Genomic DNA, 19,046 nt, shown 5'->3' with positions numbered 1-19,046 from the left:
TGTAAGGGACCCAGGACAAAGCAGGCCCCACAATACCCCTCGCAGGGACACCTTTGGCCCCCAACAGCTTACAGAGGTACAGGGTAAAACATCAGAGTCTCCTCACCGTGCTACATTCACTTTTTCATAGATTTGTAGACTTTATGGCCAGAAGAGACCATTAGAGCATCTAATCTGACCCGCTGCATCTAACAGGCCTCCGGTATAGAACAATAGCTAGTTTTTGACGAAAGCACATTCCAGGAAATCGTGTAATCTGCATTAGATGACATCAAAAGATGTCAAATCCATCACTTCCCTTGGTACTTTGTTCCTGTGGAGGATCAGCTTCATTGTTAAATATTTGTGCCTTATTCCTAATATGAATTTGTCTGTTTTCACCTTCCAGCCAGTGGGTGTTGTTATGCCTTTCTCTGCTAGATTAAAGAATCCGTTATTGCCCAATGTTTTCTCTCCATGAAAGCACTTAAACACTTCAATAACGCCACCTCTCGGTCTTCTTTTTTATAAACTAATCAGATTAAGCTCTTTCAATAGCTCACTAGAAGGCATTTTTCTCCAGCCCTCAAAACAATTAGCGGCGCTTTGCTGCCTCAGCTCCAATTTTTCAACATCTCTTAAAAACGTGGACATCAAAACTTTAGGCACTATTCCAATGTCTGTCTCACCGATGTTGTATCTGCTACCTACCCTATTGACTACTCTGTTCATAAGTCTAATGATGGCTTTAGCTCTGCTCACGACAGCACTGCACTCGGAGCTCCTGTTGAGCGGCTCTCCCCGTGTAGCCCCTAAATCCTTTTCAGAGTCACTGCTTTCCTCATTACCACTCCCCATTCTGTAGGTGTGGCCTGCTGCATAACTTGGTGGCTAGGTACATGGCCTTGCATTTGGTCACCCTTTGTTAAAACTTGTTTTGTTTGAATGGGTCCACGGGTCCCAGTGATCCAGATCGCTCTGTATGACTGTCCTGTCCTCATCTACATTTACCCCTCTGCCAGTATTTTGTCACCCACCAATGTTATCTGCAGTGATTTCATGTTTCCTTCCAGTTCACTGTTAAAAATTATTTTAGAAATTAGCTCTGGAGAGCCTCTTCAGACCCTGGTACCAAGCATCCGCTCCCCAGCACAGCCAGAAAAGGCCGATGGCATAGGGGCTGTAAACCCAGCAGCAGCAGCAGCACGTCTTTTGCTTAGGGGCTGTGCTGGTATCTATAGACCCGCCCAGACCTAAGGGGGCGGCCGCTCTTTTCTCCCAGCTCCTCTCTATGGTCCTCGCAGGCCCCGCCCCCATCCCGGCCAGCCGCCTACACGCGCCCTTCGGTCACGTCACGTGGGGTGGCAGTTTCCGGGCTGGGTGCGTTATCGTAGCGCTGGAGAGGGAAGAGGTCGCCGCGTGGGTTCGTAAGGTCCTCGTGCCGAAAGGGTGAGCGCGCGTGGCCCCCGCCCCGCCCCGCCGGTCGTTTTCTGAGAACACGGCGGTTTGCCGGAGCCCCGCCCCCTCCCGCCGCGCGCCGCCGGGGTGGTGACACGGCCCCGAGCGCCCTTTGTCTAGCCCCTAAGCTTAGCGCGAGCCCCTGCGCTTCCGGCCGGGGGTCCCGCTCCCACGTCCCGCCCCCCAAGGCAAGGCGAGGCAGGGCGGGGCGGGGCGGGCAGGAAACCCGGGAGCGCTGCGCTGCTCGGAGCCGGGGAGGATTCGGTGCCTCGCTCTGAGGCGGCGCGAATCTGGAGTCGCGTCCCCCTGTTGAGTCGGGCTAGGGACCTACCCCTCCCCCCCCCGCGGGGGCTGGTTTGAATCCCTGCCTCCTCCTGACAGCGACACCCCCCGCCCCCCTCCGGGCGCGTTGCGAGCAGCGGCGTCTCCGCTGGGGCTGCCTGGACCTGACTGAGGCGCCGAGCTTGGAAGCTGCCCTGGGCAGAGACCGCTGCTCTCCGCCCCCGGAGGGCTGGCAAGGTGGGCGCTCAGCCGTGGAGCATCTCTCCCCAGCGCTGGGCAGCACCTGGCTGGCAAAGCGACCAGCAACTTGAGCGTTTAAAAGAGTACCAGTAAAAGCTGCGTGGCGGTAGGACCAGCTGTGTGCCAGTTCCTGAGCTGGGAAGCAGCAGCAGTAGTATCGTCTCTCTCTCTCTCTCTCTAAAACACACACATACACACACACACACTGCAGCGCGCAGGAGATTCCGTTGGATAAACTTCGTCAGATAAGTGGCATATACTTTTCTCAGATTATCTATATAATGCAAAAACCTTTTAACACCCAGTTAAAGGTTGCAATTGGGCAAGTTACAGATTGCTGTGGAAGCTTTTCTTCAGTGCTTTTTAACTTGCAACCTTAATGTTGCATTCAATTGTCTAATTTTCTTTTAAAAGAAGCTGTGGTGGGGATGACCCCTACAAATATGCACTTCCTTGTGGCATAGATACACTTCAGGTAAACTGTGTGTCTATCAACTGGACATGCTTTTAATTACATCCCTTACATGTGCATTTCAAAGAGCACACAGTTTATTGGGGATTCTTTCATGGTGTTCACAAGAACTGCACTCCAGTAGGGTGAGGAGATCCCAAGATGTACTTGAGGACCTGCTCTCCACACACAAATTTAAGGTTTCCCTCCTGCTGGTGAATTCAGTGTACTGCTTCGTCTTGAAATCTGGCTCTTTTAATCTCTCTCCACTCTAAAAAACAAACAAACAAAAAAAAAAAATCCCAAACCTAAAACTTGAGCTTTTTTTAAATTACTATCACATTTGCTATAGTGTGTTTTTGTTTACCAATCTTGTTTATAATTTTGTTGAGGTTGGAGTGTTCTTTTTATTAGTTAATGAGAATTTTTATGTCAGTTTTCACAATCTTGAACACTTTTGTAAGAGAGCAGTACGGGAAGGGGGGAAGTGCTTTGTGAATAAAATTATTTTTAATTTAGGGTTGCAAAGTCTGAATCGTGTGTGTGATCAAACATTCCAAAATCATCTGAGGAGTTGAGGGGGAGTAGAAAGGGTTTGGGTGCCTGGCCATTTGAAAGGAGGGTTCAGGTTAGGAAGCAGCAGAAGGTAAAACAGTTGTTGTCTCCACATTTTGGAAAAACTGCTCATTTAAATAGTTCCTTATGCATGTGAACCTTGTGATACAGTTTAACCTTTTCTTTTCTTTTTTTTGCTGTGTATGTTTAATCTTGCATTTTTATAACTTTATTTTGGAGCATTTTTTTGTCTTTTAATAAAGCACATATTCATTGAAAACTGCCAAGTTCACAGTTTCAAAATTAATCTGTTTCTGAGTTATATTCTTTGTGGGTGTGAGGGAAGATAGCATTTTTCTTCAGTGTAAAATGTATATTTTAACCCCATCCTCCACTCTCCTTCAGAAGTAACTTAATGGATTTTCCTCAAATGTAATCACCTCTGGTATGGAGAGCAAGCATTAATATATTTTATCCTAAAGGATTACTTTTAAAAAATTGTTGGTGATTAAAAACAAGCTGTTTCTAATGAGAAAAAAATTGTATCATAACAGCAATTGCACACAGTGTCTGCTGTATGGTTTGTGATCATATAATGGAAATTATATTGGAATGCATTTATGCATGCCCGGAGACAGGTAAAGATGAGCTGAAAATTAAAAGTTTATAATATCTTAGAAGCAATAGGATACAGATGTTGCCTGTTTAGTTTGGGACCAAAATGTAAAGCCTTTTAACATGAATAGATTATTTTTTATTTAACACAGGATTTTCATTTAAATATTCTATATATTGCTGTGAAACCCATACACAGTATTGAGCTAGTTATTGAAAGTGACAAACAAAAATGTAGCTTCTAGGCCTAGTTACTTCACTGTCCAAAAGAAGTGAAATCTGTCAAGTGAGTTGGATTTAAAATTTTAATTTTTAATTGTTCTATGTGAGTGTGCTATTAACAACACAGGCAAAGGGGATTTAAGAAAGATTTTTCCTAACACTGTGTTTCAACAAAATTTGAAGTACTCATTATTCTTAAAGTTGTAGGCTTTACTTTTTCTTCTGGAATGAAGACATATCATCTGTAAACAGAGTTACAAGTGAAGAATTTTATTATAAGTTTCTATATTTGGTCAGCAATACTTCAGCTTTCTTTAATTAAAAAAAATCCCTTGGACCATGGTTTTTGTTAGTTTAATGGTGAATTTTGTTTGTGTCAAGTTTTCAGATTTTTTACATTTTTTTCCCCCTAGTTACCATTGCTGCAAACTCAACCTGGGGACTGAGAATCCAGCAGCTGTTTTCTTTCCTTTTCACTCATTAAATCAGTAATGAAAATTTGGTAGATTAGATTAGGTCCTCAGTTACACCTATGCAATCTGATTGGCTTCTTTGGGTTAGTAGAAGGGTAGCTGGTTGTGATTTTGTGACTGATGCACAAATGGAATTAGAACTCTGTTGGCTCTGCAGTGCTAACATGAGTAAAAAGTAGTAAGAAATGTGTTTTGTCGGTAAAGTAAAGCAGATATTACTCTGAGGAGCAGTTATATTGCTTAACAAAATGCCCTTCTTTGTAAGTCATTTTTCAGAACTGAGCCATGCTTTAAGAAGCAATAAATTACTCCAGAAGCTGGTTCTTGAGAAGAATAGACATCTTGCCTTAAGTTATTTGATTGCCTGGTGTTTAATTAACATTTTGAACATCTCTCTACACAGTTTCAGAATGACTAAAAAGAGGAAACACCAAGACGATTTCCAAAAGGTGAAGTTAAAAGTTGGAAAAAAGAAGCCTAGACTAGAAAATGCAACTGATACAAACTTCAAAACAAAAGCCATACATCTTCCTGAACAGCTTAAAGAAGATGGAATACTTCCAACAAATAATAGAAAACTTAACATAAAGGTATGGTAAGGTAAAAGTTTCAGCAGTAATAGTAATATATATGGCTCATTTGACAATTTATTATGTTTAAAACAAAAGTTGTGTTTGAACACTGTCCCACTGACCTTGACCAAATGCTGGGCTGTGGAGACTTGTGCAGCTTAGGTAGTGGCTTGAGTCTTAGGATGAACTATTAACCTAAGGCAGAGATTATCAAAAATAGGAGCCTGAAGTTAAATATTGTTTGAGACGCTTAAGTCAAGGCACCTGTTTTTGAAAATATTGGCCTTACGTCATTAGTTTTTCCAGATGCAAAAGTTTTCAGAGAGACTCCTAAAGCCATATTTAACTTTAGGTTCCTGTTTTTGAAAATTTTATTTTCTTAATTTTTCATCTGCTTGCTAAACCCCTCTCTAAGTCTATCTGTCACAGTTTTGAGGCAACTATGCCTATATTCCCCTTCCATGATCTACCAAGGGCATCTGCATTTGGCTCCTGACTCCTCAGCTGTCACCTCTCTTAGGTAGAGAAATCTCTCTCCTTCTTGACAGGGTTTTTTCCAGGCTGCAGTGTTCCCTGCCTACACTGCAATATCCCTAGTAAGCCAGATCACCTAAGCAGGCCAGACTCTGGATGTTGCTGTTTCTTCAAAGGCTACAAACAGCTGTAATTTAAGCAAGTACATTTATTCTTAAGATGAAAGCATTACTGAGAAAACATTAAAAACAATGAAAAAACCTACACACCTGCTAAAAAGCTTACCAGAGGTCATCCCAAGCCTAACCTTGAGTTCTGGTAGGTGTCCTTCGACATCCATAACTAGGTTTTCCCCATGGTTACAAGTTCATAATTGTCTCAGATTCAGAATTAGAACTACTATGAATAGTAGTATAGTCCTTTATATAGTTTAGGCCTGTGGTCTTGGTCTCATGTAACAGGTGATCAACAGACAATGGCCACTCTTTAGGGCATAGCTTCAAAAGATTGGGTTTTTGCATAACTAGAGATTGCTTTGACCATCCCCTAGATAGTCCCCAGGAAAACCAGTTAACACTTTTTGTTCCAAAAATCCATTCTTGTCTGACATCTTGTTCAATATAGTCCTTTGAAGGCATATAGTCCAGCTCTTACAGTTGTCACCTTTCCCCCTTATAGAGGTTGCATACAAGCTGGGCCAGAATAATTAATAAATGATTCATTTAATATATTGGACTCCAAAGATACTTAAACTTTATTCACTAAGTTCTATATATTGCAGGAAATTGTCTTATTTGTCACATCCTCCTCCTTCCCTTAACTCTGTCCCTCCCAATGGAGGAGATGAGGGGGCCACCTTCAAGGAAGTAAGTCTGCTGGGGGTACCTGAAAAGCAGCTGTGCAGTCATAACTGGCATACTCCGGCTCTACTCTTGCAAGTGGATATGAGAGAGTCTTGTTTGCCATTATTAATTCAGGAGACACTCAGATGTTGTTATTATGAAGGTCAGGTAAATACCTAAATGGCAAACCACTGAAATTATTGCATACTTCCTTTAATTAGGAGGGTAGGTGACTTGTTTGCTGTTACGCTCTAAAACAAAACATTTCTGGCTCTGACATTATTAAACTCTTGTTAGAGATGAGACAGTGCATTAAAACAGTTTCTCTACCCATTGAGCATTTTAAGAACAGATTAATACTAGAAAATGGGGTAGTTTAAAGCTTTTGAAGGAATAACTAGGGAATATGTATCTCTCTTCTTGTAGGATCTGCTTTCACAGATGCATCACTATAGTGCCGTGGTTAAGCAAAGTGCACTTCTTGGCCTCAAAGAACTGCTGTCCCAGTATCCATTTATAATTGATGCACACCTTTCAACTATACTAAGTGAGGTGGCGGCTGTGTTTACAGACAAGGACTCTGGTGTCAGAGTAGCAGCAATCCGGCTCCTTCAATTCTTGGCTTCAAAAATACGAGCTGAACAGATTGCTCCATTTTTTCCTTTGGTAAGTGCCCACCTATCCAGTGCCATGACTCACATTAGTGAAGGAATTCAGGAGGATTCTTTGAGAATTTTGGACATCTTGTTGGAAGAGTACCCAGTTCTTCTTACTAATCGCTGTAGTATATTGCTGAAGAATTTTGTAGAGCTTATTTCTCACCAGCAGTTGTCAAAAAACCTGAAAAGTAGAGAGAAAATATCCTGGATGCTGTCTGTTAACCCTAACCGCAGAGTAACTTCACAGCAGTGGAGACTGAATGTACTGGTCAGGTTCAAGAAGTTTCTCCAAGCGTTGGTAGATGGCTCCAGTGGATTAGAAGAAGATGAAGGGATCCAGGAGCAAAAGGAGAACTCCCAGTCCATGAGGAACTCAGTATGTATAAGCTGGAAGGAGCATGCTAGTAATCAGCAACACATCCAGCTATATGAAAATGGTGGGTCCCAACCAAGAATCAATTCATCATTCAGACTGAGGTGAGAGAAATGTTCCTTGTCTGAGAGTTTCATTGAGTCAATTATATGTTTACAACTAAGCTAATATGAAACTGTTGTATGTTGTTGCTACTGAGCCACAGGTGTTCATTTTTGTCCTAGGATTCTAGCAAGATTTATATTAGATTATTTAGTTAGATGGGTTATTTTATCACAACAAATTGATCATGTTATGGAATATGAAAATAATAGAAATACTGAGCAACTGATAACCATAACTATAACCATTATGACTATCTCAGTGCTATTTCCCATTAACTACGAATAAAAGTCATTTACACCACGTGTGACAAATTTTCAGTACAGGCCATCCTTCTAGTACATCTTCCATGCAGACGGAACACCACAGCCTCATTTTTTTTATGATGGAATACTGCATATAAATGGAGAGTGGGAAGGCAAATCCCTTAGTAGTAGTAGAAGTTAAATGTGCTTACTCTCCTGTGTCTGGCATAGAAAGCATCTCATGCTTTAATGATATGTATATTCTAATGTGATGTAGACATTGTAACTTCAGGCCATATGGTCAGCACTTTTTTTAACTGAGGAATTTTGAAGGCTCCAAAAATTAACCTGTCTTGGCTGTAACTTTGAGCTCTTTCCTTGAAAAGTACATTGTATTCTTCTCTCCACCTATAATTTCTTTGGCTAAACCTAATGTCTTTCATACTGTCCATTTTATACATTCTATCTGGCTGCCTCAAGTGTACAACTGTGTAGCTATTTGGTATAATCACAAAAATCACTTATTGTGAAGTCACACACAGAATTGTCAATATGCAAATGCTTTTCATCAATTTACCAATTTTCTAAATAGGTTCACTATTTAAATGTGACTTCTTCAAATATGATTCCTATAACTGACAAAATTTAATGATTAAAGTTGTTAGAAATAATTAAACAGGTTGTTCCGTGGGTGGATGGAGGGGACAGAACCCTTTATTGCCTGCTTGTTTTACCTTGATGCTGTGAGTGAGCAACGAGGATTTTTTTTACAATTTTTTTATTTATAATAGTATGTAATTGTATACGTTTTTAGTAATTTTTTATAGATGTTTATTTGGTTACATTGACATTTATAAAATGAATATTAATAACTACATAATGAATACAATTATACCCGCCCCAGTTTGTTATTTACAGGATTATTGCAAAGCCTAGGCACCTTACTTTGAAATTTACTAATATTTTTAAAAATATACTACATGCAAGAGAGGGAAAGAAAATGCCCTGTTCTTACCAAAGGTCTTGAGGGAGAATAGTTATTTGTTAGTTTTACTTTTTGCGCAAATGACTAGGAAGGGAGGGAAAGAAGAGAGATAAGACTTCAGCTAGAATTCACACTAAGTAACAGAAACAAGGTTTGCTTTTGTCATGACCCCACTTTTTGTAGCTTAGGCCTGATTACTTGTTTAGCTTTTAATTTTTTACTTTTTTTTAAAGAAAGGCCTTAGGCACCCATTCTTCCCGCACATTGGCCGGTGGGGCACTGGTCTAGGAGGCCCTGGCTTTAAACCGCCCAATGCCTTGATCCGCTGGTTATGCTACGGGGAGATGAGGGAGGCGGGTTACTGATTGGACAGTTATGCCTAAAATTACAGGTATGGCTTTTGGATGTAGGTTAGGATGGTGCAAAGTTTTAAACATTCCATAAACATAATTTAAAAAAACAACTAATATGATTAATATTTCTATAACATGAGTAATACGGCCAAGAAGCGAATGAGAGTCTGTTAAGCCTCTTCGAAGTGCACAGGCTACATTAGTTCAAGCACAGTAAGCAGGCAGTTCAGTGGCTAGTTGGAAGGCATTGGTTCCTTGAAGGGCCTGGGCTTCCAAAAGCTGTGTTTTGCATTGCTTAGCCTGGTGTTGTTTTAACAGCAGTGTTAGGTGGTTCCAATTTATTTAAGAAGGTTCAGGTACAGTCTTAGTCCAGTTCATTGGAATTGTTGGGTGTCTTGTTATATTAAGCTATTTTATGGCCGGTATGCGGATATGATAGGTGGAGTTTTTTAGTTGCAGGGAAAAGGTTTCTGGTCCAAACCCCACCCGTTCCACACACCTTTTATTTTTTAGCCTCTGACTATTGAGCACGGCTGATTCCTCCCAGCAGATTTTATTTTCCTGTTGTACCCAGTGCTGAGGGGTTATCGGTTCTATACATTGTAATGGTGGTGGTTTTTGTGACTATTTATTTTATGTGTTGTTTTGTTTTGCCCATATTAGTCTCATTTGTGGATAGTATACCTTTGGCCCAACCAGCAACTGTGTGTTGTTTGCTTTAACTTGCACTTGCCACACCGGCTCGTGGGACCATTCCCATTTGCACCCACCCTTAAAACCTGCTTGCAATATGATGGCAGAGGTCCAATTTTTTTTGTTACTTGAGGGTTGTTTGCCAGGTAGCTTTGAAAGGACAATAGCTTTTTAATTGTTTTGCTGCATTGGTACTCTCTAATTTAGAAGGCCATACCCCCAAACAGGCATTCTGTAAGAGATGTACAAAATGATTTGTTAAAGTTTGCTGAACCTGGTTACAAGCCTTTCCCCATAAAATAGTTTTGACACTTTTTATTAAATTCATTATAAGGCTTTAGGTGAGGTTTTTAAGGGTTAAAATAACTTTTTAGCAGGTGGTTAGTGGAGTTTAGTGCAGATCCCTGCAATATTTCCCCTCTGTGCCCATCTTCAAAAAAGGGAGGAAAGAGGATCCAGGGAACTACAGACCGGTCAGCCTCACTTCAATCCCTGGAAAAATCATGGAGCAGGTCCTTAAGAAATCCATTTTAAGGCACTTGGAAGAGAGGAAGGTGATCAGGAACAGTCAACACGGATTCACCAAGGGAAAGTCATGCCTGACCAACCTGATTGCTTTCTATGATGAGGTGACTGGCTCTGTGGATGTAGGGAAGGCGGTGGATGCGATATACCTTGACTTTAGCAAAGCTTTTGATACTGTCTCTCACAGTATTCTTATCAGCAAGTTAAAGAAGTATGGGTTGGATGAATGGACTACAAAATGGATAGAGAACTGGCTAGAGCATAGGGCTCAAAGAGTAGTGATCAATGGCTCCATGTTTACCTGGCAACCGGTCACAAGCGGAGTGCCCCCCAGGGGTCGGTCCTGGGACCGGTTTTGTTCAACATCTTCATTAATGATCTGGAAGATGGGGTAGATTGCACCCTCAGCAAGTTTGCAGATGACACTAAGCTGTGGGGAGTGGTAGATACCCTGGAAGGTAGGGATAGGATACAGAAGGACCTAAACAAACTGGAGGATTGGGCCAAAAGAAATCTAATGAGGTTCAACAAAGAAAAGTGCAGAGTCCTCCACTTAGGAAGGAAGAATCCCATGCACAGCTATAGACTGGGGACAGACGAGCTAGGCAGTAGTTCTGCAGAAAAGGACCTGGGGGTAACAGTGGATAAAAAGCTGGATATGAGTCAGCAGTGTGCCCTGGTTGCCAAGAAGGCTAATAGCATATTGGGCTGCATTAGGAGGGGCATTGCCAGCAGGACGCGGGAAGTGATTATTCCTCTCTATTTGGCATTGGTGAGGCCGCATTTAGAGTATTGTGTCCAGTTTTGGGCCCCCCACTACAAAAAGGATGTAGACAAGTTGGAGAGAGTCCAGCAGAGGGCAACAAAAATGATTAGGGGGCTGGAGCACAGGACTTATGAGGAGACTAAGGGACCTGGGCTTGTTTAGTCTGCAAAAGAGAAGAATGAGGGGGGATTTGATAGCAGCCTTTAACTACCTGAAAGGGGGTTGCAGGGAGGATGGGGCTAGGCTGTTCTCAGTGGTGGCAGATGACAGAACAAGGAGCAATGGTCTCAAGTTGCAGTGGGGGAGGTCTAGGTTGGACATTAGGAAAATGTTTTTCACTAGGAGGGTGGTGAAGCACTGGAATGGGTTACCTAGGGAGGTGGTGGAATCTCCATCTTTAGAGGTTTTTAAGCTGTGGCTTGACAAAGCCCTCGCTGTGATGATATGGCTGAGGTTCGTCCTGCTTTGAGCAGAGGGTTGGATTAGATGACCTCCTGAGGTCCCTTCCAACTCTAATATTCTATGATTCTGTGTTCTAAGCATTGGACTTGAGCTGTTGAGTTATTTCCTGTAAAGAGTTTCGCACTTCCCACAAATAGTTAACAACATTTTGTAGTTTTTGGAGATTAATCCCTGCTGAGTTATGGGGTATATATGGTACTCAGTTTGGAGGCTTATGAGGTTTTATTTTTATTTCTTTTAAATATAAATAGACTGTACTAGACACAGCAATAATTAACACAGTAATTTTGTCTCGTGTAGGAAAGGTCTCTAGAGAGCAGGAATAGAAATACACGAGCAATTTATTTTTTTTCATAAATGTAAAATCAAATCCATTTCTCATTGTCTAGTCTGTTAATTATGTCAATTTCTTGTTAGTAAGCATACATTTAAAAAAAATTCTTCACTTTTGTAGGAGAGTAAAGAGTTAAAAGCTGGACACGTGATCCGGCCTAAGCTATAGGGAATGGGGTCATGACACAAGCAAACCTTCCCTTATGCCATTTATAATCTGCAGATGGCTTTTCTTTTGTCCTGTGTCTACACTACATTCCCTTTACCCTCTCTCTGCTAGGCTTTCATCATCCTCTTACTGCTCTGATGCCACAGATCAATATTATGTGTATCTTTAGAATCTTTCCTTCTTGAGCCTCATCTAAATATTTTGTTTTGTAAGTATCTGTCTTATTTACTGATTAAACAGTCTACATCCTATTATAATCCTATTATTTGAATGCCTAATAGTGACATAGTACAAAAATGCTTGGTAAATAGTGCTTTTGCAGCTTTTCCATCACTCAGTCCCTTTGTATCCAAGTGTGATGTAATAACTACTTTCTACAAGGTAAACAAGCTGAATAGTTATAGTTACAGTTTTTCCAGGCCACCTTAGCATTAAAATATGTTACAAGCACTACACATAGCAAAGTGGTTAATGATTTCATTGACACAAAACACTCATAGCTCCCATGTTTCTTATAGCTAATCATATCATAGTAGTTAAATGTCAACTTTACCGACTACACTGATCTTTGCACACTGTAGCTTCTGTTGGCAGTGGAAGTTTGTTTACTCCCCTTTTGCCACTGAAATTGCACATATTGGTAGAGCATATTCTGGATCTTACTAGTTTTTCTTTAAATGACATTTATGTTGGACTCCTGCCCAGGAGTTTTCAGCAGCTGAGTACAATATCCCTTTGTGCTTTCATAGTTCACTCCCTCTTACTTTCACAAATGTTGTGCAAAACTCAGGCTATTGAAATAAGTGGATGTATTCAGTTAGTGTTTAGTGGGAAGCTTGAGGAGGTTTCAGGTTTTTCAAGGGTGCATTGATCCATTCAGTGCTTGGTGATGTAGTAATTAAAGCAATTTTCGTCTCCGTAATATAAATAAAATTGTCTGTTGAATTTTTATACAACTATTGCAGGCTAGCCTTTGTAGAGAGTTTGTAAAGCGTTACTTCTCACGAGAAATATCCCAGCCAATTATTGTCATTCTAGCGCAACATAGTTGCACTACTGCACAGTATCCATACCACAACCTTTTCCTACTGTTTGAATAAGGCTCAGGTCCAGAAAATACACAACATGGACCTTAATGTGAAGTTCCTTGCCCTGGGACTTCTGTTGGAGTTCCTCTTGGTTCTGTGTGCTAGGTACTGTCATACTTACCTTGCTTATTGATTAAAGGTGGAATATTGAATTCCACCCACCACTGTTTGACCCTCTTCCTCAGTGTGTCCTTCCCATGGCAGCCAAACATAAGACATTGATTCCGGTGTTGTTAGATGGCACAACTCCTCCATGGAGAAATTCATGCGGTTAATAGTGATGATAAAAGAGGAATTACTGTCTACATTTAAACCACTGCAGCTGCACTGCTGTAGTGCTTCAGTATAGACACTCACTACAGTGAGTTGTTGCTGAAGTTAATGGGTCAATGGAAGATTAATCCAATGGAAGATTAATGGGTCAGTGGAAGATTCCGTTGACCCAGTGCTGTCTACACCAGGAGTTAGGTTGGTATAGAGGTCTCTCAGGGTGTGAATTATTCACACCCCTGAGACATGTAGTTATGCCAATGTAAATTTCTAGCGTAAACCAGCTCTGAGATGCTTACAAAAGATTCATGTATTCTGTGTTGTTATATGGACCCCATTACTAAGTTCTTTAAGATCCCACAACCATTTTGGAAGTGTTCTGGGAATGATAGGTGCTTTTGTAGTTTCGAATGCTCTAGGAAACAAATGCAACATTTTAAGCAACATTCTATAGACATGATTAAATTGTGCAAATGAAAGTGAAGTAACCAGATTTTTCATGTAATCACTGTCACCGCAGTGGTTCACTCTCCTAGTTTACATGCACCCTATGTTTCCCTGTTGCAAAGAAAGGTCCTCTGGTGGTGCCTCTAATGCTTTTGCATATAACATCCCTTAGAAATAAAAGGAAACTGATGTAAATTGTTAATTTGACTATTGTTGATGTAAGCTCTGTGGGAAGTGGCACTTGAAAGTCTGGGTGGGAGATTCCCTCTACGGAAAAGAAATTGGAAAAACCTAAAAAATTATTTTCCTCCTCTATCCTAGGTGGAAAAAATTGTACGCAGGACATTTTGCCTGGAAAAATACAGCATCTATTATGTAACTGGTTGAGGAAAAAAATTTAGACTTGGATTGTATGCCTCTAAACAGGCCACAGTAATGTAATTGCAAGCCCTATTGGATGTTGTATATCTGTACAGGGGTTCTAAAGATTTGACACATGCTAAATTTCCTCCACTTGTCCTCTTTCTTGGCTTCTTTCTCTGTCCGCCTCTCTCTTTGCGTGGGTACTTTTAATTGTTCTTTCTCTTCCGTCACCTTGCCCTTGCTGCTGAGAGGGAGCGTGCACTACTTGTAACCCATTCTCTTCTTTGGTATGGGTTTTGTGTGTCTCACTGCCTCCTCCCCTTCCAAGGGATCATTCCTGGTAATATACATAATGATTTTGGAGCTGTAATGTTATAAATATTTTCAGTTTGCTGTTCCTGTTTGGTGTATGCTATGGGTTGTAGCATAGGCAACCCTTCTAATTAATGTACATGAGATCAGATTTATAATGAGTTGCTTGTCAAGTAGGTTGAAAACCAGACTGATGATGGGATATGGTGTTCTAAATCATAGGCTGTGGGGGCATCATTGCCTTCCAGAGAGTACTCTTTCAGGGGGCAATATTTTTGTTATAGATGAAATATGTTTCTTGTAACATGTTATTGTTAACTGTTTTGAAAATATTTTACTATCCTGGTTCTTGTGAGGTTGCTCTGTTTTAGGAGCTTTGTATTTTAAAATATTTATTGGCCCTCTTTTATGGATATATAACTCTCACTGAATTTTACAGAAGTTGCATGCGTCTGAGGGGAGAATCTGGCCCCTTGTGTAGTGCATATAGATCCTGTAGAATAGAGATGGCAGGTGTTGAGGGCAAAATGCCTTCAAAATTTTCTAGCTCACCTCAGAGGAGATACCGTATTTCCCCATGTATAAGATGCACCTTTTTTCGAAAAATTTGGGGTCTAAAAACTGGGTGCGTCTTATACAATGGTACTTACCGGTGATGTACCGTAATACATTTATTTTCAAATTTCGGGCCCCAAAATTAAGGTGCGTCTTATACATGGGAGCGTCTTATACATGGGGAAATACGGTATGTGGGACATTGTTTTCCTTTTTGAATCTGATATGCTAAAATTATACCATTTCACTTGATAGTTTTATTCTAATGACTTTATTTTCACATTGAGCTGTAGTGGTCAACTGCCCCATATTATTCTCTACAAGAACAAAGTATGTAAAACTGGCTGAAGCAATAAGGGATTCTGAAAGCTTGTTCACACTTCTGTCTGAATTTTTTTTATCTGCTATTCTTGTAAGAAATCCCTAATATTATTATAATTGAAACATTAGATTTTTTCTCTTTTTCAGTTTGTAAACTTTGTGTATTTACAGCACTTTGTTTACAGTCAATTTTATTATTTTCTTTGTGAAAATGAATGTAAATAGGGGGGAACTTCTATTTTATTTTTTACTAAGTGTGATTGTAAAGGCACAAAAATTGGCAGTGGGATTTGAGTGTAGGTGTAGAACTTTAACTTCTAGTTAAAACCGGCAACATCTCATCAAAATGAATTCAGTTTTTAAAGCAAATAGCTTTTAATATAGTAAGTTAAAAAGTAACTATCATTATGTGCTCTTCGGTATTATAAATGCAGTGCAGTGAAGGTGCTTTATTCCCTTTTTAATGTGATGCTCTCTCTGATGTTTTGCTTCTGTGGTTTAGGTCCCTCGTAAACGTGACAGACAGTGTGGAGAAAGGCCTATCCTCTGCTGAAAATTTAAAAGGGTTTATTGAGATAATAATTCCATTACTGATTGAGTGTTGGATAGAAGCGTCTCCTGCACAACTTGTTGCTCCCCTTCTTGGAAATCTTTTGGAACCTGAATCTCAACAGCTTATGCAACAAGTGCTTAGTATCATATACTTGTTGTGGAAACTCACAAAGCAACATGATGAAACACACAAAATGGTAAGAGAAAGGAGTAACATGATCTACTGCTTAAGCACATACGTTAAATTTACTTTGCCTATAAATTGGTGACTGATATAAGTGAGGAAAACAGTTTTTAAAATAATGGAAATAAAAAGTTAGTCCCAAGACTTGAACTTGAATTTATGGAAGTATGACTTTGAACTTTCTCAAATCTTTTAATCTAGAAAAGTAGCTATCAAACTGCAATCTTTGGACCACCATTGATTTTTTTCCTGGCATTCTGCAGGACAAAATTTTTTTAGATCAATTGGATTGTTGGGAAGGTATGTGGTTGTGTGAGAGCATCTTTGGTTCTCCAACTTTTCATTCTGCAGATTACTCTGTAGGATAATGAATCATTTTTCTGAGCTGTGAAAATCTTGAGAAGCTGGAGAGGCTTCATTATAGAAACCAAAGTCTCAGAGAGCCACAAAATAATTTATGGTGTGAGGTCTTTGTTTCTTTCCAGTATTGGCATGGTGATGTCATGACTTTGTGTATGAAAACAATCAAAACTACAACAAAATATTGCAAAGGAATGTTGAAATGTCTTGCCCTCATTATTTGTGCCTCTGTGACTGTTCACCAAAATAACTCCTTTTTTACTTCAGCATGGGATAGGGATGTCACTTTTCCCATTCCCTCTTCCCCTTCCGGCTGCTGGGAGGGATGGAGAAGGATACTTCGGCAATTCCTTTTCTATCATCTCTGTAAGAGAGTACAGATTGATTTGCTGAGCACTCTTTATGCTGCTGTATATTCCAAGCAGCTTGGGGAGGTGTGTATCTTTGATTAGTCCTTTTGCTTCTGAGATCAGGTGGCGTTGAAGTTGCTCTTTTTGAAACCAGGGACTTCAAGAGATGCACAAAATGAGTAATAATGCTATAAAAAGTGTGTGTGTGTAGTATGTGTGTGTGTGTTACCCTCTTCTGTACTTGTCACAGTTCAGGGCAACTGCACCTGTATTCTCCCTCTATGGTCCAGCAAGGGCACCTATTCTCAGGCTACTGGGTCCCCGGCTGTCACCTCTTGGGCAGAGGTACACGTCTCCCATTCCTGTCCTGGGTATTTTCAGGCTTCACAGTTCCCTGCCTAAACTGAATTCCTTAAGCAGGCCTGCTCTGCTTTTCTCCTTGTAAAAGGTGTAATTGCCACAGTGATAAGCTACCACACAGCTCTTTCTAAACAAGTAAGTATTTTCTTAAGAAAAAGCATTGTAGAGAAAACGTATTAGTTTTATTGTTTTTATCTGCACGCATGCAGATAAGCTTGCCAGACATCACCTCAACTCCAGCAAGGGCTCTGGCTTGTGATCAGCCCTTCAAATCCCATCCAGGTGGTGGTGGTTGTTTGTGGTCACAAGTTCGAACTTGTCATTAGCTCAGAACAAGCACACCCATGAATCTGAGAGTCACTGGCTTACCCAGTTTGGGCCTCTGGTATTGTTTTCATGTAGAAGGGATCACCAAACTATTAGTTTCTCCTCAGGGGGCAGCTTTGAAAGGATGGGTCCAAAGGAGAAAATTTGTCTCTTCCCAAATATATCCTAAGAATCCCATTTAATTTTGTCTAGCATGTTATTTCAAAGAGACCTTTGAAGCTCTTATTACTTCCCAAGGCTTACATTAGCCATGTCTCTTTAGAGATGTTACGTACAATCCTACAATAATACATGCTGATTTGTATTTTGAATGCAATGAACTCCTAAAATACTGAAACTGAATTCAGTAAGCAGGATATTGCGGGGAATTCCCATATCTGTCTCAGTACTTAATGTTTTCTTATGTTACATCGTGAGATTTCCCACGCTATGAAAGAAATTGGAGATAAAACCATTATCTTAAGTCACACTTGGCAGTATTGTTGCATATTGCATTATAAGACTCCTTTTAGGGGTTAACTTGTGTTAAATTACATAGGGTTGAAACTAGGCAAAAAAACCTGTTAATTTGAATTAATTTTCTCCTTCTGTAAAATATCATTAATCAGTGTTTTTATTCAGATCATTTTCTGTCTGAACAACTCTCTGAATTGACACAACAATGTTCATGGGATTGATTTTCATTCTTAACTAATACTGTATCTTAGTTAATAAGTGAAGGCTCTAAAAATAAAAGAGCTATGCTGCATTTCTATTTCAGGCACTCAGTCATACTAACTTTCTTATGGTTGCAGGTCCATGGTATTGGCAATTGTATAAAACACTGTTAATGTTATGACCCTTTGTTTTCAAATGTTCAAAACTTTCTTGAAAACTTGCCTTTGGGACAGAAATATTTCAGAATTTGAAGATTACACTTTGTATATTTTAAATCCTTTTAACTCATAGAATCAGAATGGGAAATACCCTTTTTTCTTTACATATTGAACCTATGCAAATGACTAAATTTTGGAAGCTGAAACTTTGCAAGTAAATAGTTCTTGAAAAGTGGTGCTTTTGAGAAATGACATTTTAAAAGGGTGAGAGAAGAATTAGAGCTGTGCTGGAAGATTATTTCTGAACATGCTCATTTGTTATCTGCTAACATTTGTAATGGCAGTGTAATATCTTCCACTTATCCTCTAAAAAGTAACACCTGTATGTCCTGATGGGCAGGTGGGCTCCTCTCAGGCAGCTGCTGCTGGAACAGTTTTCCTGGGCAAAACTGGAGGTGTCTTACCCTACAAAGCAAAATCCTTGAAATAAGTTTTAAAAACCAGGGCACAGAAAAAATCAGAACATGATTTTTGGGTCTTTGTGCCACATTCAGTTCTACATCTGCTGGGTAGGGTCTCTTGTGCTGGGCCTTTCCCAGAGGAGGAGCCCTTTATGAGTCTTTTGTGGCCATCTTGCGCTGGTGCCACCTTTTGTGAAGTGTCTGCAGCACTATCTTATATTTCTTTCAGAGATTAGTCTCAGTGAGTCAACAGTGGAGATAAATAGAATCTTTCCTCATTCACCTCAAAGCTTAATTTGTGCTCTGGATGTCACAAACTGATGCCTGAGAGTGATCCTCACTCTTGTTGTGTGAACTGCTGGGGCGAGGGTCATGTCAAGGACAGGTGTCTGATTTGCTGGGGCTTCAAGATGAGAACTAAGAAGCAGAAGACCATCTCGGATACATCCTCAT

At 40.3% G+C, this 19,046-nt stretch overlaps 1 protein-coding gene across 4 annotated transcripts in view; it reads left to right on the top strand.

The window, feature by feature from the left end:
- Nucleotides 1–1,295: 1,295 nt before the first annotated feature.
- The window catches only part of TEX10 (testis expressed 10), a 99,776-nt gene continuing 82,025 nt past the window's right edge, over nucleotides 1,296–19,046 (top strand). For all 4 annotated transcript variants that reach the window (XM_067569820.1, XM_067569822.1, XM_067569821.1 and 1 more), the window contains exons 1-4: nucleotides 1,296–1,428; nucleotides 4,679–4,865; nucleotides 6,590–7,299; nucleotides 15,687–15,933. In XM_067569820.1, the coding sequence (XP_067425921.1) occupies nucleotides 4,686–4,865; nucleotides 6,590–7,299; nucleotides 15,687–15,933 (1,137 nt within the window). In that variant the 5' untranslated portion in view covers nucleotides 1,296–1,428; nucleotides 4,679–4,685. The remainder of the gene's footprint in view (nucleotides 1,429–4,678; nucleotides 4,866–6,589; nucleotides 7,300–15,686; nucleotides 15,934–19,046) is intronic.

The sequence above is a fragment of the Emydura macquarii genome, unplaced genomic scaffold (assembly GCF_026122565.2).
Source record: "Emydura macquarii macquarii isolate MOO-44397 ecotype Brisbane River unplaced genomic scaffold, CSIRO-AGI_Emac_v2 contig_2948, whole genome shotgun sequence".
In the NCBI taxonomy this organism is placed as follows: domain Eukaryota; kingdom Metazoa; phylum Chordata; order Testudines; family Chelidae; genus Emydura; species Emydura macquarii.
This window is presented reverse-complemented; position numbering and strand designations above follow the sequence as displayed.